Source organism: Bos indicus x Bos taurus, chromosome 19, assembly GCF_003369695.1.
Source record: "Bos indicus x Bos taurus breed Angus x Brahman F1 hybrid chromosome 19, Bos_hybrid_MaternalHap_v2.0, whole genome shotgun sequence".
Classification (NCBI taxonomy): Eukaryota; Metazoa; Chordata; class Mammalia; order Artiodactyla; family Bovidae; genus Bos; species Bos indicus x Bos taurus.
Window position 1 is genome coordinate 58,247,064 of NC_040094.1, and position 23,660 is coordinate 58,270,723.

General features: G+C 58.7%; 1 protein-coding gene and 1 long non-coding RNA gene across 4 annotated transcripts in view; one reads left to right on the top strand and one right to left on the bottom strand.

The window, feature by feature from the left end:
• The window catches only part of TTYH2 (tweety family member 2), a 35,699-nt gene extending 17,388 nt beyond the window's left edge, over window positions 1-18,311 (bottom strand). The window contains exons 1-4 of the mRNA XM_027518881.1: window positions 18,145-18,311; window positions 9,674-9,846; window positions 5,920-6,031; window positions 522-742 (exon numbers count right to left, since the gene is read on the bottom strand). Coding sequence (XP_027374682.1) covers window positions 522-742; window positions 5,920-6,031; window positions 9,674-9,846; window positions 18,145-18,273 — 635 coding nt within the window. The 5' untranslated portion in view covers window positions 18,274-18,311. The remainder of the gene's footprint in view (window positions 1-521; window positions 743-5,919; window positions 6,032-9,673; window positions 9,847-18,144) is intronic.
• Window positions 14,231-20,962, top strand: LOC113878071. Of its 3 annotated transcripts, none has more exons than XR_003506896.1 (4): window positions 14,231-14,775; window positions 15,696-16,297; window positions 17,696-17,818; window positions 20,310-20,962. It is a non-coding gene; the product is annotated as an uncharacterized LOC113878071 (long non-coding RNA). The 3 variants fall into 3 exon arrangements; XR_003506897.1 differs by having other exon boundaries at window positions 15,696-15,833; XR_003506895.1 differs by lacking the exons at window positions 14,231-14,775; window positions 15,696-16,297 and adding an exon at window positions 16,871-17,479.
• Window positions 20,963-23,660: the final 2,698 nt, after the last annotated feature.

Genomic DNA, 23,660 nt, shown 5'->3' on the forward strand with positions numbered 1-23,660 from the left:
TGAGTCTGCACACCTGATATGGCAAAGGTGGGGTGGGTCCCTGCAGCCCCTGTCACTCCGCTTTTGGGCATCTCTGAGGCTGGGGGCATCTCTGAGCTTGCTAAGCAGTTGCCATCGGGCAAGGCTCTGCACTGCCAAAGGCACTGCCATCTCCCCGACCCCTCGCTCCTCGGGGGCTGGGTCTGCATGTGCAAGGAGCCCTGGCCCCTCAATCCTAGAAGGCGAGGAACCCGTGAACCAGCTGCACTTCACTCAGCCCTGAGGATGCTGGTCCTGGAAGAGCTCCTGCTATGCGCTGGGTGGGTGGCCAGGTGGAGCCTGAGATCTTGGCTCGTCACCGTCCCTCCGGGGGGCTCAGTGCCTGCGTGTACAGGTTGGCTGCACTCCCTGCCTCCACAAGCTCTCGTGTCCTCTGATTTCAGACAGTGGCTTAGTGAGCCCTTCCGGTGGCACTTCCCTGCTGGAGCCCAAGACGCCGACTCTGCTGAAGGGAGCTGGGGTGGCCCTCCCGGGGGCCTTACCTGTAGTACTCCACAGAGCTGGTCTGGTTGGCCAGTTCGGTCAGTTCCTCGGTGACCTCCGTCCACACGGGCACCCCTGCTATCTGGGCGATGATGCTGCCCGCCGTCTGCTGTAAGAACTTCAGCGTCTGGAGGTAATCGCCCCGGGTGGCGAAGATCTCACCCAGGCGGGCGAGGTGCTGCTCCAGGTCCACCTTCATCTTCTGGGTGGTTCCCGACACCTGTGGAGGGGCGGACCTTGAGAGTCTGACCTTGGCGGGGAGGAAGCTGGAGCGGGTACACGGCCTGATTCAAACTGGAGGGGAAGAACTTGGCCTTCAATGAGTGCTCCACAGGCACCGCCAGTCCTGAAGTCATGAGGCTGCGGTCCAGGTGGAGAATGGATGGCAGAGCCTCCCCTACCCACCCAGCCCAAGGGTCCCTCCATCAGGGGCACAGGCCCGATCTAGTCCTAACCAGGACCCGGCCTCCGAGACCCAGTGCCTTCCTAGGAAGACAGACCCAGATGGGGAAAGAAACAAGAGAAGCCATTTTTCTTCCTTGAAGATTCTCTTCCAAGTTTAAACATTTTGGACGATGAATTCTTGTTGAGGGTGAGGAATAAAACGTTTAAACCAAAGAAGCCCTCCGTTGCTACCTGACCTTTGGTTCCCACAATAGGCTTTCTCAGCATCTCACAAGAGAAAGGCTTTGTTGTACAGCGAGCGACAGCTCACAGTGTCCTGAACCCGAGTTCGTAACAATGGGACTTTGAAATGATACAGGCAGATCCGATGCTGCCGGGTAACGCACGTGACAGGAGGAGGAAACCGGTGCCTTCTCTGTGCTCACCACCCGCCTGGGCCCCCACGTCTGCCCTGCGTGGAGTTGAGCAGACCTTGAAGGAAGCATCTCTCTGCTCAGAAGTAGAGAGGAAGGTCAATGGCGGTGACTGTCCTGGGCTTGCAAACAAAGACCACAAGGATTGGAAAGATGCTTCTCAACAGCCCAGATATAGGGTCCTGGCAGGGCCCTGAGACCCAGCCAAAGAATTCCAAGCACCTTCCCCCCAATCCTGCTCTGAGCCTGGGTGTTGGCAAGAGGGGAGGAAGGGCTTGGTGGCTCTGAAACTGTCACGTTTCACCAACAAGCACAACTGGCTGGAAACGGGGAGTGTGTGCTAATCGTCCAGGCAGCCTTCAGCTCCCCAGGTCTGCAAGGAAGAGGAAAATGACTCAGAGCAGGAATTCCCTGGAGGTCCAGTGGTCAGGGCCCTGCACTTTCACTGCTGAGGGCATGGGTTCAACCCCTGATTGGGGAACTAAGATCCTGCAAGCTCTGCGGTGGGGCCAAAAAAACAAACAACAAAACAAAAGGACCCAGAAGAATGTTTAGAAACTTCCCAGGGTGAGAGCTGCACGGAGAGACGATTAGACCTCACTCCTGGCAGCAAACGCTATTTCTGGGCGTTAGAGGGGCTGGACAGCAACTCCAGGGCCTTTCACATCTGTGCTGTGCTGGGAGTTCCTGGTTCCACAAAAGAGAATGGCCGCCTTTGTTGCATTTTGCTTCTTCCAGCGTCAGCAGCTTATTCCCTTTTCTGGCCTGCTCCTGGTCCTTACAAGCTGGTTAACAGCTACGAGATGCCAAAGTGCAGAGATGCCGGGCACACGCGTTAGTAAATCCAGCAGCTGACCCTCAACCGGATCAGCGCTCCTTTTCAGTTCAGTAAGGTCACCGGACAAGCGCTCTGCAGCCACTGATCCAAAGGCAGTCTTCATAAACGTTAATGCCGGCAGCAAAACCCGCTCTGCGTGATGTTTCCATGTTCCTCTATGAAGCCTAACTCACTTTAGACCACAAGGCTGTTAAAAATGCTCTGTAAACTTTTCCTGTAAGATCACTTCTTTCCCCTTCCGTAGCTCTAAAATGTTTCACTTCTCTACTTCTTAAATTCCTCCTTGGAAAAAAAAAAAACCAACGCACACACACACAAGCCAGCAAACATCTGCCAGGCCTTCTTTTCCTCCTGATGTCTTCCCACAGGAAACCAAACAAAACAGAAAAAAATTAAAATTACAGCGCTGACCCACTTACATCTGCCCCTTCCCCATTCTGCTCCCAGTCCTTAGTGGTTCATCCCAGAGCTCCCAGAAGGGAGACAGGGGTGGGGGACACTCAGAGATGGCACAGGCGCTCCCACGGGGAAGAGACACTCTTCAGATCAAGGGGGCTGGCTCAGCTCCCCAAGTTGGGGCGAAATCAGGGGCAAGCTAGCAGGTGGAGGAAGCTGTTACCCTGGAGGATGGAGCAGGCATTCTCCAGCTGCGGACCCTGGACCAGTGGCCTCGCATCATCAGCTGGGAACCAATTCTCAATGCAGATTCTCAGCGGAGAGTCTGGGGAGGGGGGAGGGCCCGCCATCTGTGTCTGTCAAGCCCTCCAGGGGATTCTGATTCAAGCTCAAGTTGGAAAATCTCTGACTGAGAGGAAGCTCCTTTTCAGAGAAGGAGGTGAAGGGGTGGAGCCTAGGCAGGCTGGGGGCAGGGCCCGCATCTCAGAGCCTGGAGGGGAAGGGCTGAGACCAGACCCCTGGGCTCCAGTACTGGGTTCTGAAATGTGCCAGCTCCCCACCCTGGGGCAGCCATAGCACCTCCCTGTGCCCAGTTCCTTCACCCAAACGCATGCCCACAGGCTGGCTGCCAGCTCAAACCCAAGCCAGCTGAGCTCCCAGAGGGGTAGAGTCCTGGGCTGCAGTTTTAAGCTGAGATCCCAGTGGGCTTCCCTGATGGTAATGAAGTGCTATGCAGGATACCCACGAGATGAGGGTTCGATCCCTGGGTCAGGAAGATCCCCTGGAAGAGGGCATGTCAACCCACTCCAGTATTCTTGCCTGAAGAATCCCATGGACAGAGGAACCTGGTGGGCTGCAGTCCACAGGGTCACAAAGAGTCAGACGTGACTGAGTGACTGAGCAGCAACGGGTTAGAGGCGTGCCAGGTGCCCTGGGTGAGGTCCAGATGGGGTCACTGGATCCAGAGAAAGGATCCACCCAAGGCATCCCTAGTGACCCTTTCTGACCCCCCAAATCAGTATGTGCGGCTGACTCAGGACCCTGCTGCCAGCCGTGGCACAGGGCTCCCTCAGGCTGGGAGGGTGCACATCTGGGGCTCCTGCTCCAGGAAGGGGAGCCTGGCAGGGCCCACCTTGCTCTGGCTCAGGTCTGAGTTGCCTGACCTGTCTCTCCTGAGTACCCCACCCCCAGCCCCCATCAAAGCTTCCACTCTTCCAAGGTAATAACAGTAATACATATTATTATAGTAATTATAATAATAGCATCATTAGCATAGCTCCCCCACCAACACTTGGAGAGTTCTTTGCAGATAACCAGGCATTTTCACAGGCATCATCTCATCAGCCATCACTCATTTGATATTTGGCCTTCACCTCTCAGATCTGGGGGCCCGCTAAGATCTGCTATCTCCCCGGAGCCTTGGGACTAGGGGTCCTGGGAGCCCACCCCAAGGGCAAAACGAGCCCTGGAGGCCCAGCACAGGGGGCTGCCTCTCCAGGCAGTGTCCCCGGCCCTGGGGCACTCTCGGCATGGGCGAGGGGCCCAGCTTGGAGGTCCCGGTCCCAGCTCATCTCTGGGCAATAAAGACATGAAGAATTTGAGTTTTCCCATCAGGATGGCTCAGGGACTTTCTTCCTCGGTCCCTGGGGGAGCCACAGGCCATTCTTCCAATGGTCACAGGTCAGACAGTGAAGGGCATGGCTCCGGGGCTTCCCCAGAGATTCTCCTTTGGAGGGTGAGTTCTTCCCCCCGGGGTTCTGGTGCTGGTGGGTGAAGCCTCTTCCACACCGGGGCAGAAGTGAGGGTGGGGGCCCCAGGGAGTGAGCCCCGCCCCAGGCCAGGGCGTGCCTAGGGCCCCCTGTGCTGGTCAGCCTGCGTTCGGCCTGCCAGCTTCTCCACCCCACCGCACTCTTGGCCTGTTACAGCTGCCCCAGCCCAGGGTCCAGACAGCTAGCTCCTGGTCCCCAGGGATGGGTCCCAGCAGACACAAGGAATGGGGCAGGAGAGTGGGGCCCCTGGTCTGGCCTGTGGCCCTTGGCTTCCCAGAAGGACTTTATCTGAGGCCAAAGCCAGGGCAGCCAGCAGCCAGCCACCCCACCCGAGGGCCAGCACAGCTGTCTCTTTAAGGGAGCTTGTCCCGGGAGGGCTGGGGGATTAAGGCCTTAGAGGAGCTTAAGGGAGGGGGGTGTGATGGGGTCGAGTCCCTCCTCCAGAATCCTCTTCCAGCAGCACTGGGATGAAGTCCACACGCTCCAGTCGGGGTCAGATTGTGTGGCTCAGGCCGCCGGACACAGTCGGCCATTGGCTGAGGTCACCCCTCTGCTGGGGACCTGGCCCAGGGTGGATGTAGAGCGGCTGGCGTTTCTGAAAACTGCTCCAGAGTCTGGCTCCTGGGACACGGGGGCTGCTGGGAAATCAGCTGGAGAGACCTGGTGCGTGAACGTGACAAGCACGGGGGCCAAGGGCTGTGTTTTCGGAAGACCCTGCCTCCCCGCCCAGAGGCTCACAAGTGGACCTCTGCCTTGTGCTAAAAATCCCACCTCTCCTCCAGCATGTCCTTCACCCTGAGCCCCCAGCTGCAGTCACGGCGCCTGGAAAGCAGAGCCCGGAGCGCACCGTGCTGGCCTTGAGGGCTCTGCACTTGGTTTTGAAGCGTTTTCCCCTTGACGTCTCCTGGACCCGACCCACGGCGCTCTGTACTCAGCGCTGAGAGTGAACACAGAAAACACCGTGGGGGGCTTCCCTGGGGGCTCAGTGGGAACGGGGCCGCCTGCCGAGGCTGGGGACGCGGTCGCGCAGTCCCTCGATCCCCGGGTCGGGAAGACCCCACATGCTGCAGAGCAAGTAAGCCGGAGCGTCACAATCACTGAGCTGGCCCTCCAGGGCCCGGGAGCTGTAGCTACTGAACGAAGCCCGTGGGCCCTGGAGTCCATGCTCTGCAACCAGCGAAGACACCGCAAGAGAGAAACCCACTCACAACAGCTGGAGGAAAGCCCGTGCAGCAACAAAGACCCAGCGCAGCCAAAAATAAATAAGCAGATAAAAACCACTGTGTGTGTGTCGGGGGGCCGGGGCTGATCTACATTCAAGAACCTCTTGGGCACAGGTCTCCTAAAGGTGGGTAGGATTCGATCCCGCGCCCCCAGGCCCCATCCGCCTTTCTCCTTGGTTCCTCACCCCCACCCCTGCCTGGGGAGCAGAAATGGCCTGTTTGCTCCTGGCGGGACCAAGTGGCAGCCCCAAGGGGCGTCCAACCCCCTTGGAGCCGAGCTGGCCAGATCTGACCGGGGCGTCTGTGGGGACCAGGCTGACCTCGCGGGCCGCGCCTGGCTGCCAGGACCTTACCAGCACATCGATCCCGGAGAAGGTGTGGTTGGCGTTGTCCAGGGCATAGAGCAGCTGGTACACCCCGTCGTTGGCCTCGCTGTTTCCATAGAAACCCACGCCCACCGCAGCGCTGTGGGCGAGACCCCAAAGTTAGAGGCGACCCCGGAGGAGACGGTTTTTTCCAGGACACCATTTTTTAGTGCCATTTTAACTGCGCAGTGAACGTGAAGGGAAAGTATATGGAAGTCCCCGTGGTCCGGCCCCTCACTCACACAGACTCCCTGACGTCCACAGCCCCCACCAGAACGGAACGACTGTGACAACGGATGAGCCTATGAGGACAAGCCACTGTCACCAAGTCCGCAGTTCGCATTTGGGTCACTCCTGGTGCCGTAGAGTCTCATGTGTTTGAACAGAAGTATAAGGACACGTGTTTGCCATTATAGCATCACACGGGGTGGTTCCACGGCCCTCAAAATCCTCTGTGCTCTACCTTCTAATCCTCCCCTACCCCCAAACCCTGGCAACCATTCACGTGTTCACCGTTTCCATAAGTTCTGCCTTTTCCAAAACGTCATATGCTTGGAATCATACAGTATGCAGCCTTTTCATACGCATTTAAGGTTCCTCCATGGACTTTCGTGGCTTGATAGCTCATTTTTCTTTGAGAGCTGAATAATAACCCATTGTTTGAATGAAAACAGTTTAGCCGTTCACCTCCCGAAGGGCATCTTGGTTGCTTTTACTGGTGTTGTTCAGTCGCCAAGTCATGTCCGACTCTCTGCAACCCCATGGACTGCAGCACGCCAGGCTTCCCCGTCCTTCACTATCTCCCACAGTTTGCTCAGATTCATATCCACTGAGTTGGTGATGCCGTCCAACCATCTCATCCTCTGCTGCCCTCTTCTCCTCCTGCCCTCAGTTTTTCCCAGCATCACTAGGTCTTGGCAATTATGATGCAAGAGGCTCTAAGCATCCATTAGAGCGGGTGTTTGACTTCAGCTGAGGGACTCTTTCCTGGGGGTAGGGGAGAAGGGGTGGTTTAAACTTCTGGCAAGTGTGCTGGCCAGGCGATGACGGGAAGGCTCTGGGCCAGTGGGCCCTGGCCTGACCGACTAGTCTTACAGCACGTTTTGTTTAGCCCAAGGGAAAACACTCCCGTTCTCTATCCTGGGGCTCCCAAGGGTGGAAGATTTTGCTGGCTGGGCCCCAGGGATTCTGATGCTGGCAGTAAGTCAGGGAGGGGCTCAGGAATCCATATCTTTCAGGCTCCCCAGGGGACTCTGACACACATGGGCTATGGGACCACTGAAGTCTCGTGAAATCACACCTGCCTCTCCGAAATCCTCTTAGCGTTGGGGACTCCCCTCCGTTCTCTATCCTTTCCCCGCCCCCCACCCCCTCCAACGCTGCCCATCCTACTGAAAAGTTCTGGCTTCTAGAAAGTCCTACTCCTTGCTGTGATGTCGGGCCTCTCTTTCTGGTGGCGCACAGGCATAGCTGCCCTGCAGCAGGTGGGATCTCCCTGGATCAGGGATGGAACCCATGTCCCCCGCGTCGGTAGGAGGATTCTTTACTACTGGAACACCAGGGATCCAGAAAGTCCCTTCTTAAAACCACACACCCACTGATTCCTGGCTGTCCTCGGGGTCAGCCTGGAACAAGCCTCCAATTCTGCAAGATGACCTGCTGGACATCTGAATGGGGCTCTGTATCACCCTCCTCATCACTCTTCCAGTCAAGCGTGTCCTCCAGACCCTGGTCGACATCTGGTTCAACTCATCTGGTCGGTTGGTGCTCTGAGTGGCGCTCCCAAGCCCAGGCGGTCCCTCCAGCTCCGAGCTTGGGGCTAATGCCCCAGGGGCCTGCCTCCCTGCCACTGACCCTGTGGTCCACAAACACCCCTGGATTTCTCCCCAAGGACCGCTGCGAAGCCCAGGTGCTCCTCCTTCCTCTAGTGCTGTACTGACTTTTATTTTGTTTTAACCAAAAGCAGAACTCTAAATCCATCTCCGTGAAATTTCATCTGGTTGGTTTTGGTCCAACATTCCAGCCTGAGCAAATCATCTCGAATCTTGCTTCTGTCACTGATTGTATTTTATCTGACTCACACCACTGGGGGTCCTCCGAAGCGTCATCGAACAGCCTCCTTGAGTTTTCATCCGCAACACTGGTTTCGGGGGTGGGGGTGAAGCTACATGTGTTTACACTTATCCTTTTTCTTTGAAAGAGACAGGACCTGCGAAGGAACCCCCTGGGAGGCTGTTATGGAATCCTCCTTCCAGGGAGCCCTTGGCTGCTAATTCAGTGTCTCAGGAAATGGTCCACGGCCCGCAGGGCACAATCACCTGGAGGGGAAGGGGGGCGGTCCACGCTGCACCCATTGTTATCAGTGTGGTCTGCAATGTGCACTTTGAAACACGGTTCCCATCTGCTTCGTGGGTCTGACACACGCATGCACCCGCGCTATACTTTGGTGAACCAGCGCGTAAATCGATACTCTTTGCATTCACCCAGAACTGTTCACCCAGCTTTGAACCCCCTTAATGGCACTAGCCCGGCGTCAGAGCTCAAGACCGCTCCCTCCTCATCCCCCCAGCCTCACTCTGGACCCTTCCTCGTCCTGCTCTCGTTGACTCGCTTCCCTGCCTTTCTCCCTCAACTCACTCCGACCTGGCTCTGATCTCCAGAGACTGGAACTGTTGACTTCCACTGCACTCACCCCAGATCCCTCCGCCCTGCAGCCCCACACTGCGGGCAGGACAGATGGTGACCGTGATCTAACGGAGAGAAGACAGCCCTGGGGGGCTGTGAGCTGCCGGGGACGAGCCCCCAGGCATCCTCACAGCCCAGGCTCACTGGACCCCGTCTGTCTCCCCCGTCCGGAGACAGTGGGTCAAATCCAGCAGGACCATCCCCCAGAGTGCTTCAGGTGGGCCTGAGGCTATGGGGAAAATCTCTGTAGATACAAAAACAAGGAAAAACGACTCCTGGGACTTCCCTGGTGGTCCAGTAGCTAGGACTCCGTGCTCCCAGTGCAGGAGGCCCAGGTTCGATCCCTGGTCAGGGAACTAGACCCCACATGCCTCAGCTAAAACCTAGTGGAGCCAAATAAATAAATGAAAATTTTTTAAAAAAAAAAGAAAGAAAACACGAAAAATACAACTCATGAGAAAACAAGGCCCATGTGTGTGGGGTCACTTCTTGAGCAGTAGCTTGACTCTGACACAAAGTTAGAGATTCTCACTATTGGAGCAGAGAAGACCTGGCTGAGGGTGCTAAGAGCTATTGATCTTGTAGAAGGTGGAATTGATCTGGGCTGGAGTCAGACTCTGATTGCAGATCCAGGGCGGCAGCTGGGAGGGGATGGGATGCAGAGAGCGGAGTTGCCACTGGTCAACTGCCCAGGGAGCTCCCTGCTGGGCTGGAGAGGCTCACACCAGGGGTGGTGGCCTGGGATGCTAGGGAGCTTCCCATAACCACCCGGGATATCTGATTCCCACCGCTTGGCGAGGAAGCGGACAGCATGCACCCCAGAGACAGGCTCTCCCACCCAGGTTCCCGGAGCTCAGGCACGACCACATGGGCAGACAGCTGATGAGCCACCTGGGATCTGTTATGATGGGGTGGGGCTGGAGGTGGAAGGTGAGGAAGGGGTGTCCTGGTCAAGGGGCTGAGGGGCGAGACCCAGATGGTCAGGGCCACTTTTCGTCCGCTGTGTCCACCTCCCACCTCCGTGCCCCCGCCCGGCCCAGAGCAGACGGACACTCACCAGCAGATGAGCGCAGCCACCACGGCCGTCCAGGTGACGCAGCAGGAGCTGGGGCGCTTGGTCTGCACCGCGTCGTCCTGCCGGCAGCAACACACGCAGACCAGGTAGGCCGCGAGGAGGACGAGGTTCAGGCCCAAGCCGACGGCAGCCACCAGCCCCAGGAACAGCAGCGACTGAGGAGGGAGAGGCCGGGCATCAGCGCTGGGTCCCGGGGGGTGCGGGGAAGGGCCCCGAGCTCAGCGGGGCTGCGGAAACCGCGACTGAGCTGTACATCCGACGCCCTCCTCCCAGGACTGACGCTCCCACTCTGTATAAAGCGCCCTGCCCTCGGGCACCAGGAGTTGGGGGGAGATGGAGCTCAGGTGTGGGAGGGGGCAGAGGACCCCAGACAAGAGGAGGCAGGAGGCGTGGCTCGAGGCTGGCCCCCCATCTGGGGCATGCATACCTGGATAAAGGTAAGGACCAGACCCTGCCTAATGGATGCTCTGAGTCACTCAAGAGACAAGAAGGAATTGTCCCCAGACCCTGAGGTCTGGGGGCGATGCTTGGTATGACCGAGGGAGACCAGGAGAAAGACATCCACACACCGAAGCATCCGAGGCCTCCCGAGGAGGCAGGGGCTTGGGCGGGGTGTCTCAGAAGCTGAGCGGGGGCCTGGGGCAGACGTCCTGGCGTATGCCCCCTCTGAGCCTCGCTTTAGGAGTTGGGGTCCCTTCCCAACCAGAGGCTAACTCCATGCGGGGGGAGTGGGAGATGTCAGGAAATGTGCCTGCGGAGGTCCCTTCTACCGCACCCCGAAAGGGACAGCGACCCCCAGACGCCAAGGGTGGCAGCCAAGCCCAGAATCCTGAACAGGAGAAGACGCTGTCTCAGGCCCACCGAACACCTCAGGGTCCTACAAAGGGGGCTGCTGTCGGCCAGGAGGCCCGGAGCCCCCTACTCCTTGCCCTCCAGTCTCCTGACTCAGCCAGATGGACACCAGATGGCCCCAGGGCTGGACCTGGCTCTAAGTCAGGTTCCTGAGCCGACGGCCTCGTCCTGCTGCACACGTGCCCCCGCGTCACTCCCAGCTGGGAATCTCCAGCGCTCCAGTCTGGGCTGTCGCGGTGAGGAGATGGGCAGATTGGGGGAGACACTGGGATCCTTCCGGTCTGAGGAGGAGACAGGTCTCAGGCTGGAGCGTGCGCACACCTGGAGGCTGAGGCCTGCATTCTGAGGTCATCTTGGCAGGAAGGGGCGGAGCCTCAAAAGGGAGAAGGGGCACCTGCTCTGCTGGTCACCTGGACCGACAGGCTCCCGAGCATCGCAGACAAATGGCCAAAGTGATGGGGACAGCCCAGAAGTGGACAGGGGAGACAGCCCACTTGGATGTGGGACAGGTGGCTGTGACAAAGCGTGGCTCTCACCTCCACCTGGCGTAAATGCATCACAGACACTGCCAGGAACCTGCCCTGCCACCCTCCCGACTCAGCGGCGTGGAGGGCGAGCCCTCCTCCTCCAGGCAGTTGGGAAGGCCCAGTGGACCTGAATACATGTGTCCCCCTGCAGAAGTCCTCCTGGGGTGGCAGGGGCAGGGGCCCCTGAGCCTGGACCATTAGGCTTGTCCCATGCACAGAGCCGGGAGGCTGGCCTCGGGAGACTGTGGGAAGGACCGCCCCTGCCGGGCCCCTGGTGGCTCAGACTGTAAAGAACCCGCCTGCAGTGCAGAGACCGGGGCTCGATCTCAGGGTCAGGAAGATCCCCCAGAGGAGGAAATGTCTACACACTCCAGTATTCTTGCCTGGAGAATTCCATGGACAGAAAAGCCTGGCGGACTACAGTCCACAGGGTCGCAGAAGAACTGGATGCAACTGGCAACTGACACTGCTGGACCCCAGCACAAGCCCCCAGGCAAGCCGCTTGCTCACTGGAGGCCCTGTGGCCCCGGGCCATGGGGAAGAAGGTCAAGGACAGATATGGGTTTCAGCTCAGTTCAGTCGCTCAGTCGTGTCCAACTTTTTGTGACCCCATGAACTGCAGCATGCCAGGCCTCCCTGTCCATCACCAACTCTTGGAGTTTGCTCAAACTCATGTCCATTGAGTCGCTGATGCCATCCCACCATCTCATCCTCTGCTGTCCCCTCCTACCTTCAATCTTTCCCAGCATCAGGGTCTATTCAATGAGTCAGTTCTTCACATCAGTGGCCAAAGGACTGGAGTTTCAGCTTCAGCATCAGCCCTTCCAATGAATATTTAGGACTGATCTCCTTTAGGATGGACTGATTGGATCTCCTTGCTGTCCAAGGGACTCTCAGGAGTCTTTTCCAACACCACAGTTCAAAAGCATCGGTTCTTCGGTGCTCAGCTTTCTTTATAGTCCAACTGTCACATTCATGCATGACCACTGGAAAAACTATAGCTTTGACTAGATGGACCTTTGTTGGCGAAGTAACGTCTCTGCTTTTTAATATGCTCTCTAGCTTGGTCATAGCTTTTCTTCAAAGGAGCAAGCGTCTTTTAATTTCATGGCTACAGTCACCATCTGCAGTGATTTTGGAGCCCAAGAAAATACAGAGGTTCAGAGCCTTGCTGTTCAAAGTGGAGTTCACCAACACTGCAGCACTGACCTCTTCTGAGATGCAGAATGCACCATCTCCAGCTCCACCCTGGCCCCAGTGAATCAGAAGTGCGCCAAGAGATGACTGGCGGGGCTGTATCCCGTTCAAGGCTGGGAAGCACCGAGTAGTGTCCACAGACTTTCTCGAACTGCTTACGACAGCGGACCCTTTCCTTCAGACTCACTTAGCAGAGCACCGATATACAGAGCGTCCCCTGAATGAGGGGTGGATGTAAATGCCACGCTTTGTCCTGGCCACCCCCTTGCAGGCCCGGGGTCCCTCTGCTAGAGCCCAGGATCCCCGTCACAAGTTCCAGACTGCTATGCAGTGTGCAAACCCCTCGAGCCGGCAACCCTTCTCCTTCCCCTGGCAGAAAGGAGGGCCTGTGTCCCCGCCGCCCCCCCACAGCTGTTCACTGCAGCCTAACACTGCAGTAAGAGTCAAGCATCGGAAGCAACCCAAATGCTGACCAACAAGAGATCTGACACCTAACAGGTGCTAGAGCCACAAAATGGAATACTGTGCAGCCGTGAAAAGGAAGTGGCAGCGACAGCCAGTGATCGGGTGGACGTGACAGACGCGACACAGAAGAAACGAGGGACACGGAACAGCAGGGGCTGTTCGGGTTAACTGACGTAAGACGCGAAGTCGGAGAGGCTCATCTGCAGGGACAGGGGCCCGAGACGCAGCTGCCTCTGGGAGGGAATCAAGGGAGACGGAGCTTCCCGGGGGGTCAGGGATATACGTGGCCTGGGGTGGTGTCTCATACCACACTCACACACGTGCACATACAGGTACTGAAGTGTACACTTACTAAGACAACACACTTCTCTATAAGTTATTCCTAAAGAAAACAAACAAAAAACAAATAAAAAAACAAAAAAAAAACAAAACGGATAAACCTTTTGCATAAATCAGAGACCCGCAAACAGTCAGACCTCCTCCCAGCTTCCCTAGACAATCTCACCCTCGATCTCCCCACAAACAGGAAAACCCACGGACTCTACCACGGGCCCCCATCCGGCACAGCAGGACCTCCGGGAAGTAATCACGACTTGGGGCGGTGCCACCTGAGTGTCTCCAAACCACAGCCTGTCCCTATCCCTGGGTTTGCTTCCCCATTTCACCCCTCACAACACACTGGGGCCCCCTGACCTCTTGCAAGCTCCGTACTGTGGGCAGGGCCCTGGGATTCTCAGGCCAAGGGGCCTCTCCAAGCTGGGCGTCTGGCCTCAATTCTTTTACTCCTGCTTTGGCCCAGCCCGGGGAGGCCATGCCTGGGAAATCCAAACTTGGAGGCCCTTTTGTTAGCAGCTCTCTTCCAGAACTTTCTTCCGGCACTGGGAGCACAAGGGCAGGCGCAGAGGAGCTAGCATCAGGGTTTGGGCTGTTTAGCAACTCAGTCATGTCCGACTCTTTGCGACCGTATGGACTGTGGCCCACCAGGCTCCCCTGTCCCTGGGATTTCCCAGGCAAGAATACTGGAGTGGGGTGCCGTTTCCTTCTCCAGGGGATCTTCCCGTCCCGGGGATCAAAGCCGAGTCTCCTGCATTGGCAGGCAGGTTCTTTATTGCTGAGCCACCTGGGAAGCCCAGGGTTAGAGTTAAGGTTGGAGGCAGGAGGGGCTGAAGGAGGGAGGGAAGAGAAGCCTGCAGAACCTTCTCCCCCCATCACCTGCCACCCTTTAACAGACAACAGTTCTGCTCCTAACAGACTCTGCAGGTCTCTGTTACACACCTCCGGGTGTTACAGGGAGGATGTCCTGTCTGCAGGAAGCCAGGAAGTCGACTCACACGCCCTCCTGCGCTGAGGGAGCCAAGAAAGGACAGGTTCCCAGCCCCTGTGGCCACCACCTCCCTGAGCTGCCCAACAGCCAGCCCACGGCCCCCGCATCAGGGCTCAGGCCTCGCCCTATCATCCAAGCAACCACTCCTTCTGGTTTGTCACTTTGTAACGAGAAACCAGAGCACGAACCCAGGACCCCAGCTGGGGGCAGCAGTGACCGACGGGCCTTCTGGGAAGGCCGAGGTGGCAGCTGAGCCCCCAGGGGCTTCTGCACTTGGGCGGGGGAGGGAGGGGGCAACATCCCGAGCACCCCTCACCTCGAGACCCCAGGAGATGAAGAGTGTGCCAGCCCAGGGGTGAGGCCAGAGGGCGGGGAGCTGCAGGGCGAGGCCCTGACTGGAAAGGGTTAAGCTCCCCCACCTCCTGGGCTGGTGGGGGCAGCGTGAGTGTCTGCTGACCATGACTCAAGGTTCACGCTGGATGAATGGGGCTTCCACATCCTTTGGCTCCTCTCAAATACTGTGGGGGGGGTGGGGCGGAGAGGGCTCAGGAGGTCTTTCCTCCTGAGAAAGGCCCCCAAGTTGGGGAAGCCCCACAGCTCTGGATCCAACCCTCCCCTGGGAGTGTGTGAGACTCTGCGGAGCCTATGAACAGGACTGCCCAGAGTTAACACGTGGAGATACGTGTAAAAAGTGAAGAATGTCTCCTCTGCTTCCTCACGTAAGTCCCTGGACAATGGCCAGCCAGCGGAAGCGGGAGAGCAGAGGTGGGAGAGGGAGCAGGCAGGGGGTCCTGCTGGGCGGCAGGGGCGCAGTGAGCCTCGCAAAGGCGCCGGGTCCTCAGTGTCTGCTCTCCCATCTCTCTGGGATGGATGGTGAAGGGGCCGCTGAAGGGGGAAACCGGGGTGGCTGGTTTGGGGAGACACAGCTGGGGGCAGTGTCAGGGCCCTTTCCCCAACTCTGCCCATGCGACACCTGGCCGGCGGGGGCCTCCTCTATGCCAAGCGGGGCTTGTGGCAACTTACGAAGCACCCGGCACCGGCCACAGGCTTTATACCCACTAAACGACTATGAGGTCCTTTGACTAGCTCTTTGACGCCGGGATCTGCTCCATCCCCACGCCGTCTCACCCGGTGAGGAGGGTCTCGGCAGCTTCCCCACCTGGAGCTGGAGGCCCAGCCGGGCGGGGGTGCCCCTTCGGCCTGGGGCTTGCCACCTCCCCAGGAGCCTGGTGGATGGGGCCCAGGCGATCTGGGTGAGGATTCAGGCTCTGGTCCACTGGCAGGGAGGGGTAGAAAGATCAACCCACCAGCGGGCTTCCATGGCAGCTCCCAAGACCCCAAAAAGTGAGTGGGGTCGGGGGGACCTGCTTCCTCAAGGAAGTTCTGGGGCTGACTTTGCTCAGGATGTCCGGGTCGTCACCAGGCGATCTGCTCGTCCAGATCCTCAGCACAGCCGGCCTCCTCCCCCGAGCTGTCCTTCATCTTGACTGCCTGCTCCCAGCTCCACTTACTCCTTGGTGTGTACACACGTGTGTGGGTGCCCACACGTGAGTACACACACACGCTGTACCACAAGCCGGTACTCTTCACTTGGCCCTCCGGGGCATGAGCGGCAGCCCCCTTTGCACGTGTCTTTCAGGCCTTCCTGATCGTGACAGCAGAGGATCCTTGTCTGCATCCTCCACGCGTCACTGTACTTGGACACGCTGTTGAACATCAAGGCCAGTCCGTAATGATTTGCGTCACTGGGTCCACCACGTGCGAGGGAACCCTCTAGGTACTAACCATGTTTCAAAGGACAGCTTATTTACTACTTGCAGAAGAGGGAAGGGAGGCTCTGGGAAGTACAGACACCTGCGTGGTCACACAGTAAGGGGCAAAACTGTGGATTCCAACGCACAGCCCCCTCCCAGCTACGCAGCTGCTGAGCCCCGGAGGCCTTGGCGGCACGGTTAGAACGTGACCCCACGTCTGGCACAGGGATCAGGAGTCTGCTGAGCGCTGAGTGATCGACAGCAGGAGGTGCCCAATCGATGGTGCTAAATGACGTGGGCAGTGACTGCTGCTCAGGAGGAAGGGGACTTCCAGAAGAGACTTGTGGTCAGACACCAGGGGAACTTACCAGAACGGGAGCCGGCGGAAATAAACACCCAGAGCCAGACTTCCCGTCCAGTCCTGTCCAGCCCCACCGCTCTCGGATCCCAGGCAGGGCCCTCTGGCTGCCCGAGCAGGGCGAGGAAGGTGGGGGTGAGGCCGGGGGAAGGGGATGCCCCTTGGAGTGCCAGGGTCTGACACGGGGAGGAGAGGGACAGGGACTGTGAGTCGGTCCCTTTGGCTTGGGTGTCGCCTCTCCAGGGGACCAAGCGGGGTGGGGCAGGCTCAGGCCCACCAGGACAGCCAGACAGCAGCTGTCTGTCCCGTCCAGCCCCCTCCCCACACCTGAAGGTCGTCTCCACCCAGGCAGAAGCTTACTTTTCCTCCAGGGGAAAGGAGAAAGCTATGGTGGGAGACCCCAGGGCAGGATCTGGGGCGCGGGGTTTGGGACAAGCAGATGTGGGGTCAAACACACACACACACATAAAGACACACACACAGACACACACATACAGACACACACAATCTGCAAGCAACACAGCTGTCTCTGAAATCATATCCGCCTCTTTTCATGCATTCACTGGGAGCGGAAGATTCCCTGGAGTTCTCCCCAGGCGACCACATTCTCAGGGAGCCAGGGGCCTTCCCCAGGCAGGGTTCAGGGAGGGGGTGGGAGGGGGGCGCGCAGACCAGGAAGGGTGCAAGCTGGGGAAGCCAAACTGGCCGACTGCTCCCCGTCCAGCAGCAGGAAGGGGGGCCGGGTTCACTCCCGCTTCTGGAAGGGCAGCCACCATCGGCCTGGGGCCCAGGGTGACAGGACGCTAGAGGTTATTATTAGACTCCCCCGTCAGCGGTGCCCTGCACACCCCACTGGACCAGGATCCCCGGGACCCTGCAGGAGAAAGTCCTGGTGGGGGAGAGGCGAACAGTAGACTGCCAGCTTGACCTCCGCGGCCCGGCTCCGCCCAGACCCGCCCCACACGCGTACATTGTGGAGAAACTGCCCGCCGGGGGTCAAAGTCCCCAGATTGGCGCACAGGTCTAAACAAACGGGCCCCATCTTGGGTTTCCCAGCCGCGGATTCTCTGACCCGACAGAAAACTGACTCAGCCTGGCCTCGGGGGCTGAACTGGGCTGGGCCAGACCTGACCAGGCTGGGAGATTCTGCACTCGGTCTGGGCGGGGAAGCCTAGGGGAGCACCCCCTTCCCCCTAGGGGTGCAGAAACCGGGGAGGGAAGAGCCAGCAGAGCGGGACGAGGGCAGAGTTGCGGGGATGGGGTAAGAGGCTGGCCAAGCCGCCCAGACCCCAGAAATCCAGGGCTCAGAAGGTGTGTCTGTACAGAGGAGGGGTTGGGGGTGCTGGGGAGGGGGCACTTTCTTTCCCCCGCTTATCCACATGAGGCTGCGGGTCCACGCCCCTCTCCTCTGGGTCTGTCGCCTTCCAAGAGGGGCCCCGGCGGAGGGGCTGGAAGGGGCTGGGGAGGAGGGCTGCCGCGGGGACGAACCCGCAGACTCCAGTTAGTTTCTGCCCAAACTTCCCCCAGGTCGCACAGACCCGGAAAGCGAGAGCGCGTCTGGTTACCCGCAGGAGGAGAGAAACCCCGGGGAGCGCCCCGCCGTCCCGCCCCCGCCCCCCGCAGCTGGCGCGCGAGAATCACCGGGTTCAGGTACCAATGCACCCCCAGCCCCGACCCCTGAGCGGCGCTGCCCTCTCCCTGGGCGCTCAGCCCCAACCCCCGCCCCGCAGGAAGCGCCCTTCCCCCCGTGCCGTTGACCGGCTTAACTCCCATCTTTCCAGTTGTCCAGGCCCGTGAAGTTCCCAGACGGGAGGGCTGTGGGCCAAGGACCCGCGGGGGAAAGGGCGACGCGGGAAGAGGCTGCGGAGAGAGTGTGGGGTGGGTGGGGTGTGGGGTCTGGAGGCGCGCGGAGCGAGGCGCGCTGGGAGGCGGGAAAGGGCGGTGCGGGGACTTGGGGCGCCGGGTCGCGGACTCACCTCCTGGTAACTCTCATCGCGGGGCCTGAAGGTGCTGTCCACCGGCTGCAAGCGCAGGCCGAGGTGCGGGACGCTGTGCAGCCACACCACCCACCAGGGCGCGATGTACTCCACGCGCGCCGCCGGCATGGCTCAGCCCGAGTGCGCCCGCCTGCCGGTCGGTTCGGGACGCGCGCCCGCCCCGCCCGGCCCCGCCCAGCCGAGGATAAGGCCCCGCCCCCCCGAGCGCGGGCCCACCCCACCCCTTCCAGGGCGGCCCCTTGCCCCGGGCTCACCCTGGGGCCACCAGGGGTCACGCCCCAGAACCCGAAGCATCTCTTTGATCTGGAATTTGTCCTGGCCCAAGTGTGGGAGAAAGAGGTGGAAGAAACGAAAACAGCCCCCAGAAGGCTTCTGAATCTGTCTCTTAACAACAGTCTCTGGGTCCCCGCTTGCTCCTTGAAAGAAAAGCTATGACCAAGCTAGACAGCATATTAAAAAGCAGAGACATTACTTTGCCAACAAAGGTCTGTCTAGTTAAAGCTACGGTTTTTCCAGGAGTCATGTATGGATGTGAGAGTTGGGACTATAAAGAAAGCTGAGCGCTGAAGAATTGATGCTTTTGAACTGTGATGTTGGAGAAGACTCTTGAGAGTCCCTTGGACTGCAAGGAGATTCAACCAGTCCATCCTAAAGATCAGTCCTGAATATTCATTGGAAGGGCTGATGCTGAAGCTGAAACTTCAATACTTTGGCCACCTGATGGGAAGAACTGACTCATTGGAAAAGACCCTGATGCTGGGAAAGATTGAAGGCAGAAGGAGAAGGGGATGACTGAGGATGAGATGGTTGGATGGCATCACCGACTCTATGGACATGAGTTTGAGCAAGCTCTGGCAGTTGGTGATGGACAGGGTTTCACATGCTGCAGTCCATGGGGTCGCAAAGAGTCGGACACGACTGAGCAACTGGACTGAACTGGGTCCCTAGGGTTTTGGTCACATCATCAAATCAAGTATATAGACTGTCTGAATGCACCGGCAGTCATGGCGTGAGAAAGGCGAGGCTGACCGTTACTGGCGCTTTTAGAGGGTAGAGGTGGCGCTAGTGGTAAACCTGTCTGCCAATGCAGGAGGCACACAGAAGTAGGTTCGATCCCTGGGTCGGGAGGATCCCCTGGAGAAGGAAATGGTACCCACTCCAGTATTCTTGCCTGGAAAATCCCATGGACAGAGGAGCCTGGCGGGCTACAGTCCATGGGGTCCCAAAGAGTTGGACACGACTGAAGTGACTTAGCATGAACTGACAGATTGCGGACTGGACTGAAGGGACCCAGTCCCTGGGTCACTAGTTCTAAATTCACTCTCATCCGGGATTGAGCGTCCACTCTGTAAACATGGTCTTGCCCTGGGAGCGCCCAGGTCATCTGCCCAAATGATTAACGGGTCCCAGCTGAAAGAAGGAGCTAGTTGGAGGGCCCTGACCTCCCGGGGGAGAGAACCTGGAGCCTGGGGGAGGGGAGGGAGCCTGGGAGCGCCAGGATGGGCTAGACCTCCCAGGGAGACACAAATTAACCAAGGGCCTACTAGGTGCCAGACGTTGTTCTGTCGGAGAACAAAAGCTGATGGAAAGTCTGGCTGGGCGGGGATTGTGGTTTAGCAGCAGGTGGTAGCGGTGCCCACAGAAGGACAGGCGCTAGCTCAGCGGTGCTCTGGAGGAAGGCAGAGCAGGGTCAGAGCATCAGGATGCCGGGGTGGGGCTGGGGGTGGGTGGGGGTGTGCAGTCCCAGGTCCAACAGAGCCTCGCAGGCAGAAATGGGCTGCGGTCCCAGGACCCAAACAGCGTTCTGTGATTGCAGGATGCACGGGGCCAGAAGGAGAGGGTAAGTCTTGGGACAGGGTCCAAGGCTGTCTGAGGTCAGTGAAGTAGGGGAGTGAAGGGGGGGTCCTGAGATCAGGCTTGAGTTGCTGGCAGTCTGATCAGTGGTAGTGTGGGGTGGGGGTGAGGTGTTTGAGGTGGGGAGACCTCTAGGTTTCTGGCTTGGGGAACCAGTGGATGAAGGTGAAACTCCATGGGTGACCCGCACTGACTGCTAGGGGAGTACAGTACACACCCCTTCCCTTATTAGAGATCCAGGACTGGGAGACGGAGCCCTGTTTAGTAGTTGAGACTTCTCTCTCCTCCAGGTCACAGTCCTGGCCAAGGTTCCCAGAACTGCAGCCATCCATCTTCGACGCTGGGGAGCACCGTTCCCGTCATTGGGATTTCCTTTCATTAATTCAACAAACTTTGAGCACCTTCTCTGCTCTAGGGGATACACTGATGAGCAAAACACACATTCCTGCCTGCATGGGGTCTGGTTTAAACGTGAGGGGAGGCAGCCTTTATGCCACACAGTGATTAATTACAAACCCCACCCCACCCCCAAGTGCCCTCCAGAGCCCAGCATTGGTTTGTAAAATGGGACTAAATCTGGGGTGCGAGGACATTTCCTGAAAAATGACAGGAGGTGAGAGCTGAAGGATGTGAAGGAGTTAACTCAGGGCATCCTGGGAAGAAGGCTGGACTCTGAGCACGGGGACAGTACATGGTGAGATCAGGGCCCAAGGACCGCAGGGCACAGAGGGATCAATCAGTGAGTCCAAACTCAACCAGGGGAGTGACAAAGAGATGCTGGAAAACTCCCATGGCTGCTGCCAAGGACTGGGGTGCAAGAGGGAACTGGGGTCGGGGGGCTGAGAATCTTTTCTCTGGACTGCAGTGGTGGTTCCATAGCGGTACAAAACACAGAACTGGATACCAAGAAGGGTGAATTTCACTGTAAATTGCATCTCAGCTAGCCTTGCTTTATAGTTTTTTTTAAAAAAGAGAGAGAAAGAAGCTGGCAAGGTGGGCCAGTACGGCCCCATGGACCCTGGCAAGGGATCTGGTCTTGAACCAGCCATGCTGGCCGCTGAGGAAGGCGGACACCTGGAGCGATTTTGGAGGGCCCTTGGCACTCAGCAGCGTGACCTCACAGGCCGGGACCTCCGGGATAGGCACTGCCTGGTGCCACAGACACGGTCCCCCCCTCCCCGGGCTGCAGCTGCTGCTCCTGGCCTCCCTGACCCGGAAGTTAGGAGGATTTGCTGTTCCTGTAGAAGATTAGAGTCGCAACTGTGAACTCCAAGTGCCGTAGGGGAGAGGGGTGGGGGAGGGGTCTGCCTCCCTGTGAGTGGCAGGGAGTGAGCCCACCTGTCCTGAGCGGGGGCTGGGCCCAGAGCGGGGGCGGGCGGCGGAAGGGGGGCCTGCACCCCACCCTTGGTGCTGACAGCAGAAGCTGGCCCTCAGGCCATCACCACAGCCTCGGGGTGCATCCTGAACACAAACCTGCTTGGCCAGTCTGCACCCAGCAGACCAGGGGCCTCCAGAGAAGCGGCACTGCAGAAAGCGTGAGCCCACCCGGGGACTCGTTCCTGGGTTGACCAGCCCTCCTGCCCACCCCACTCCCCATTTACCTAGTGTGGCCAGAACCAGCTCACCCAAGCTGTGGGCTGACCTCAGCAGGGCAGTGGTGGGCCCTGGGCACCCGAGGGCTCCAGCACACAGCGATGCCTCAAGCCAACTCACACAGAATCTCGGGACTCAGCCCTGGCCACCTCGGAGTGAATTTTTACAGAGGACCCCAAGTGGCTGGGAGGCAGAGGCCAGGGCTGAGACCCACAGCGTGAAAGGATGCCTTCTCTAGACAAATGCCGGCGGGGCTTGTATCCTAGGAGCTGGGGCTGGTCTCTGCACAATGCGCGGGGACAAAGGGAGCCCAAGCGGTAAACCCGCCCTCTTCCTGGGAAGCTGGGATGGTGAAAGGGCTGGCAAGACCGGGAGCCGCTGAAGGCGCCCCATCTGGGTTTGGTCACAACCAGAGCCCCGGAGGGCACTTCTCCCAGAAGAACACAAAACACACGCTTCACTACCTCACATGCTGCAGAATTCCCAGGAGAGAAACCGCCCGGCATCTCAGGCACTTGGCCCCTTAGATGTTATCAACGTAAACCCGGTCCAGATCGTCTCTGGCCTCCTGCCCTCACTTGCCGGACTCTGGCGCCACCTTGTGGCCTGCCCGGAACACCGCGCCAAGAAAGGCCCTCAGTTTTATTTTAGCTCAGGACTCTAAAACCGCTGGAGAAGGGTCTCTTGCCATAAACTGACGGGAACTGGGGCAGAGTGCTGGGGAAAGCAGGCTGGCAACCACCACTCGGCAGCCCGAGACGGCGCCTGTGGCGGCAATACCTCCTTGCCAACGGCTGAGGCATCCACAGGACCCATGAGGGCACCTGCAGAATCTTATCAGGCTCAGTGTTTTCTCTGCTTAAAACGTGTGCCTGAAGCATGTGGCCCTCCTCCTCTGGGGGCAGAGGATGAGGGTCCTCTCACTGAGGCAGGAGGGGGTGTGGAGGTGAACTGCCCTGCCAACTGGCAGACACCCACCAACCACAGGGGACCCACAGCCCCTGCTGAAGGCGATCCTGCCTGAGTCCCTTCTGTGCTTGACTGTTCCCCTGGCGACTCTGACACCAAGATGTGCAGACAGATGCGTACGGAGCCCTCCCAGGGACTGGGAACCGTGCAGGTGAGGTGAGGCAGTGACAGAACTCAAAAATAAACCTCTGAAACGTAATCAAAGTTTGACAAGGATGGGACCATCAGCAGGCTACGGTCCATGTGGTCGCAGAGCTGGACACAACTGACGCAACTTGCCACGCATGGAAAAAGCACGTGAAAAATCAGGACCAGCAAGCCAGCCGGGAGTGGAGCCAGGCCTGGCCGGGACCTCAGCTGCCACACGACCTGGACCTTCACACGCCGGAGCCAGCAGGCATGTTCCACCCTCACAGCCACCGCTCCACTGCCTGGGGTCCGGGGTCCGATTTCCGGCTCCTCCCTTTAAGCATCTTCTGGACTTCACATCGGTCTCTTGGCTCCCAGGGCTTCTGTCGCTGGGCTGACACCCGCTCACCTCCATTCTCAGCTCCTTCTTGGAAACTCTCACCTAAACAGTCCTTCCAGCTGCGCTCATCTGGTGACCAGCTGGCACCACTCCTGAGCTCTACTTAGTAAACACACAGGAATGACTTTTCTTTTCTGTGCCTGAGAACCCAGGTCTGGAGGGAAAAAAAAAAATTCCACACACCCACCTGTGCATGTGGTTAGTGGGCGTCTGCCAGTTGGCAGGGCAGTTCGCCTCCACACCCCCTCCTGCCTCAGTGACAGGACCCCATCCTTTCCCCCCAGAGGAGGGGGGCCACGTGCTTCAAGCACACATTTTAAGCAGAAAACAGAATCTGATACTATTCCACAGGTGCCCGGCACAGGTCCTGTGGGACGCCTCAGCCTCCAGCCCTTGGCACAGAGGCATCCCCGCCACAGCCCGCTCTCGGGCTGCCGAGTGGCGGTCCCCAGCCTGCCTTCCCAGCACTCTGCCTCGGTTCCCATCAGTCTAAGGGAAGGGCCCCTCCTCCAGTGGTGCCACATTTCAACATGGCAGAAACAAAAGCCGC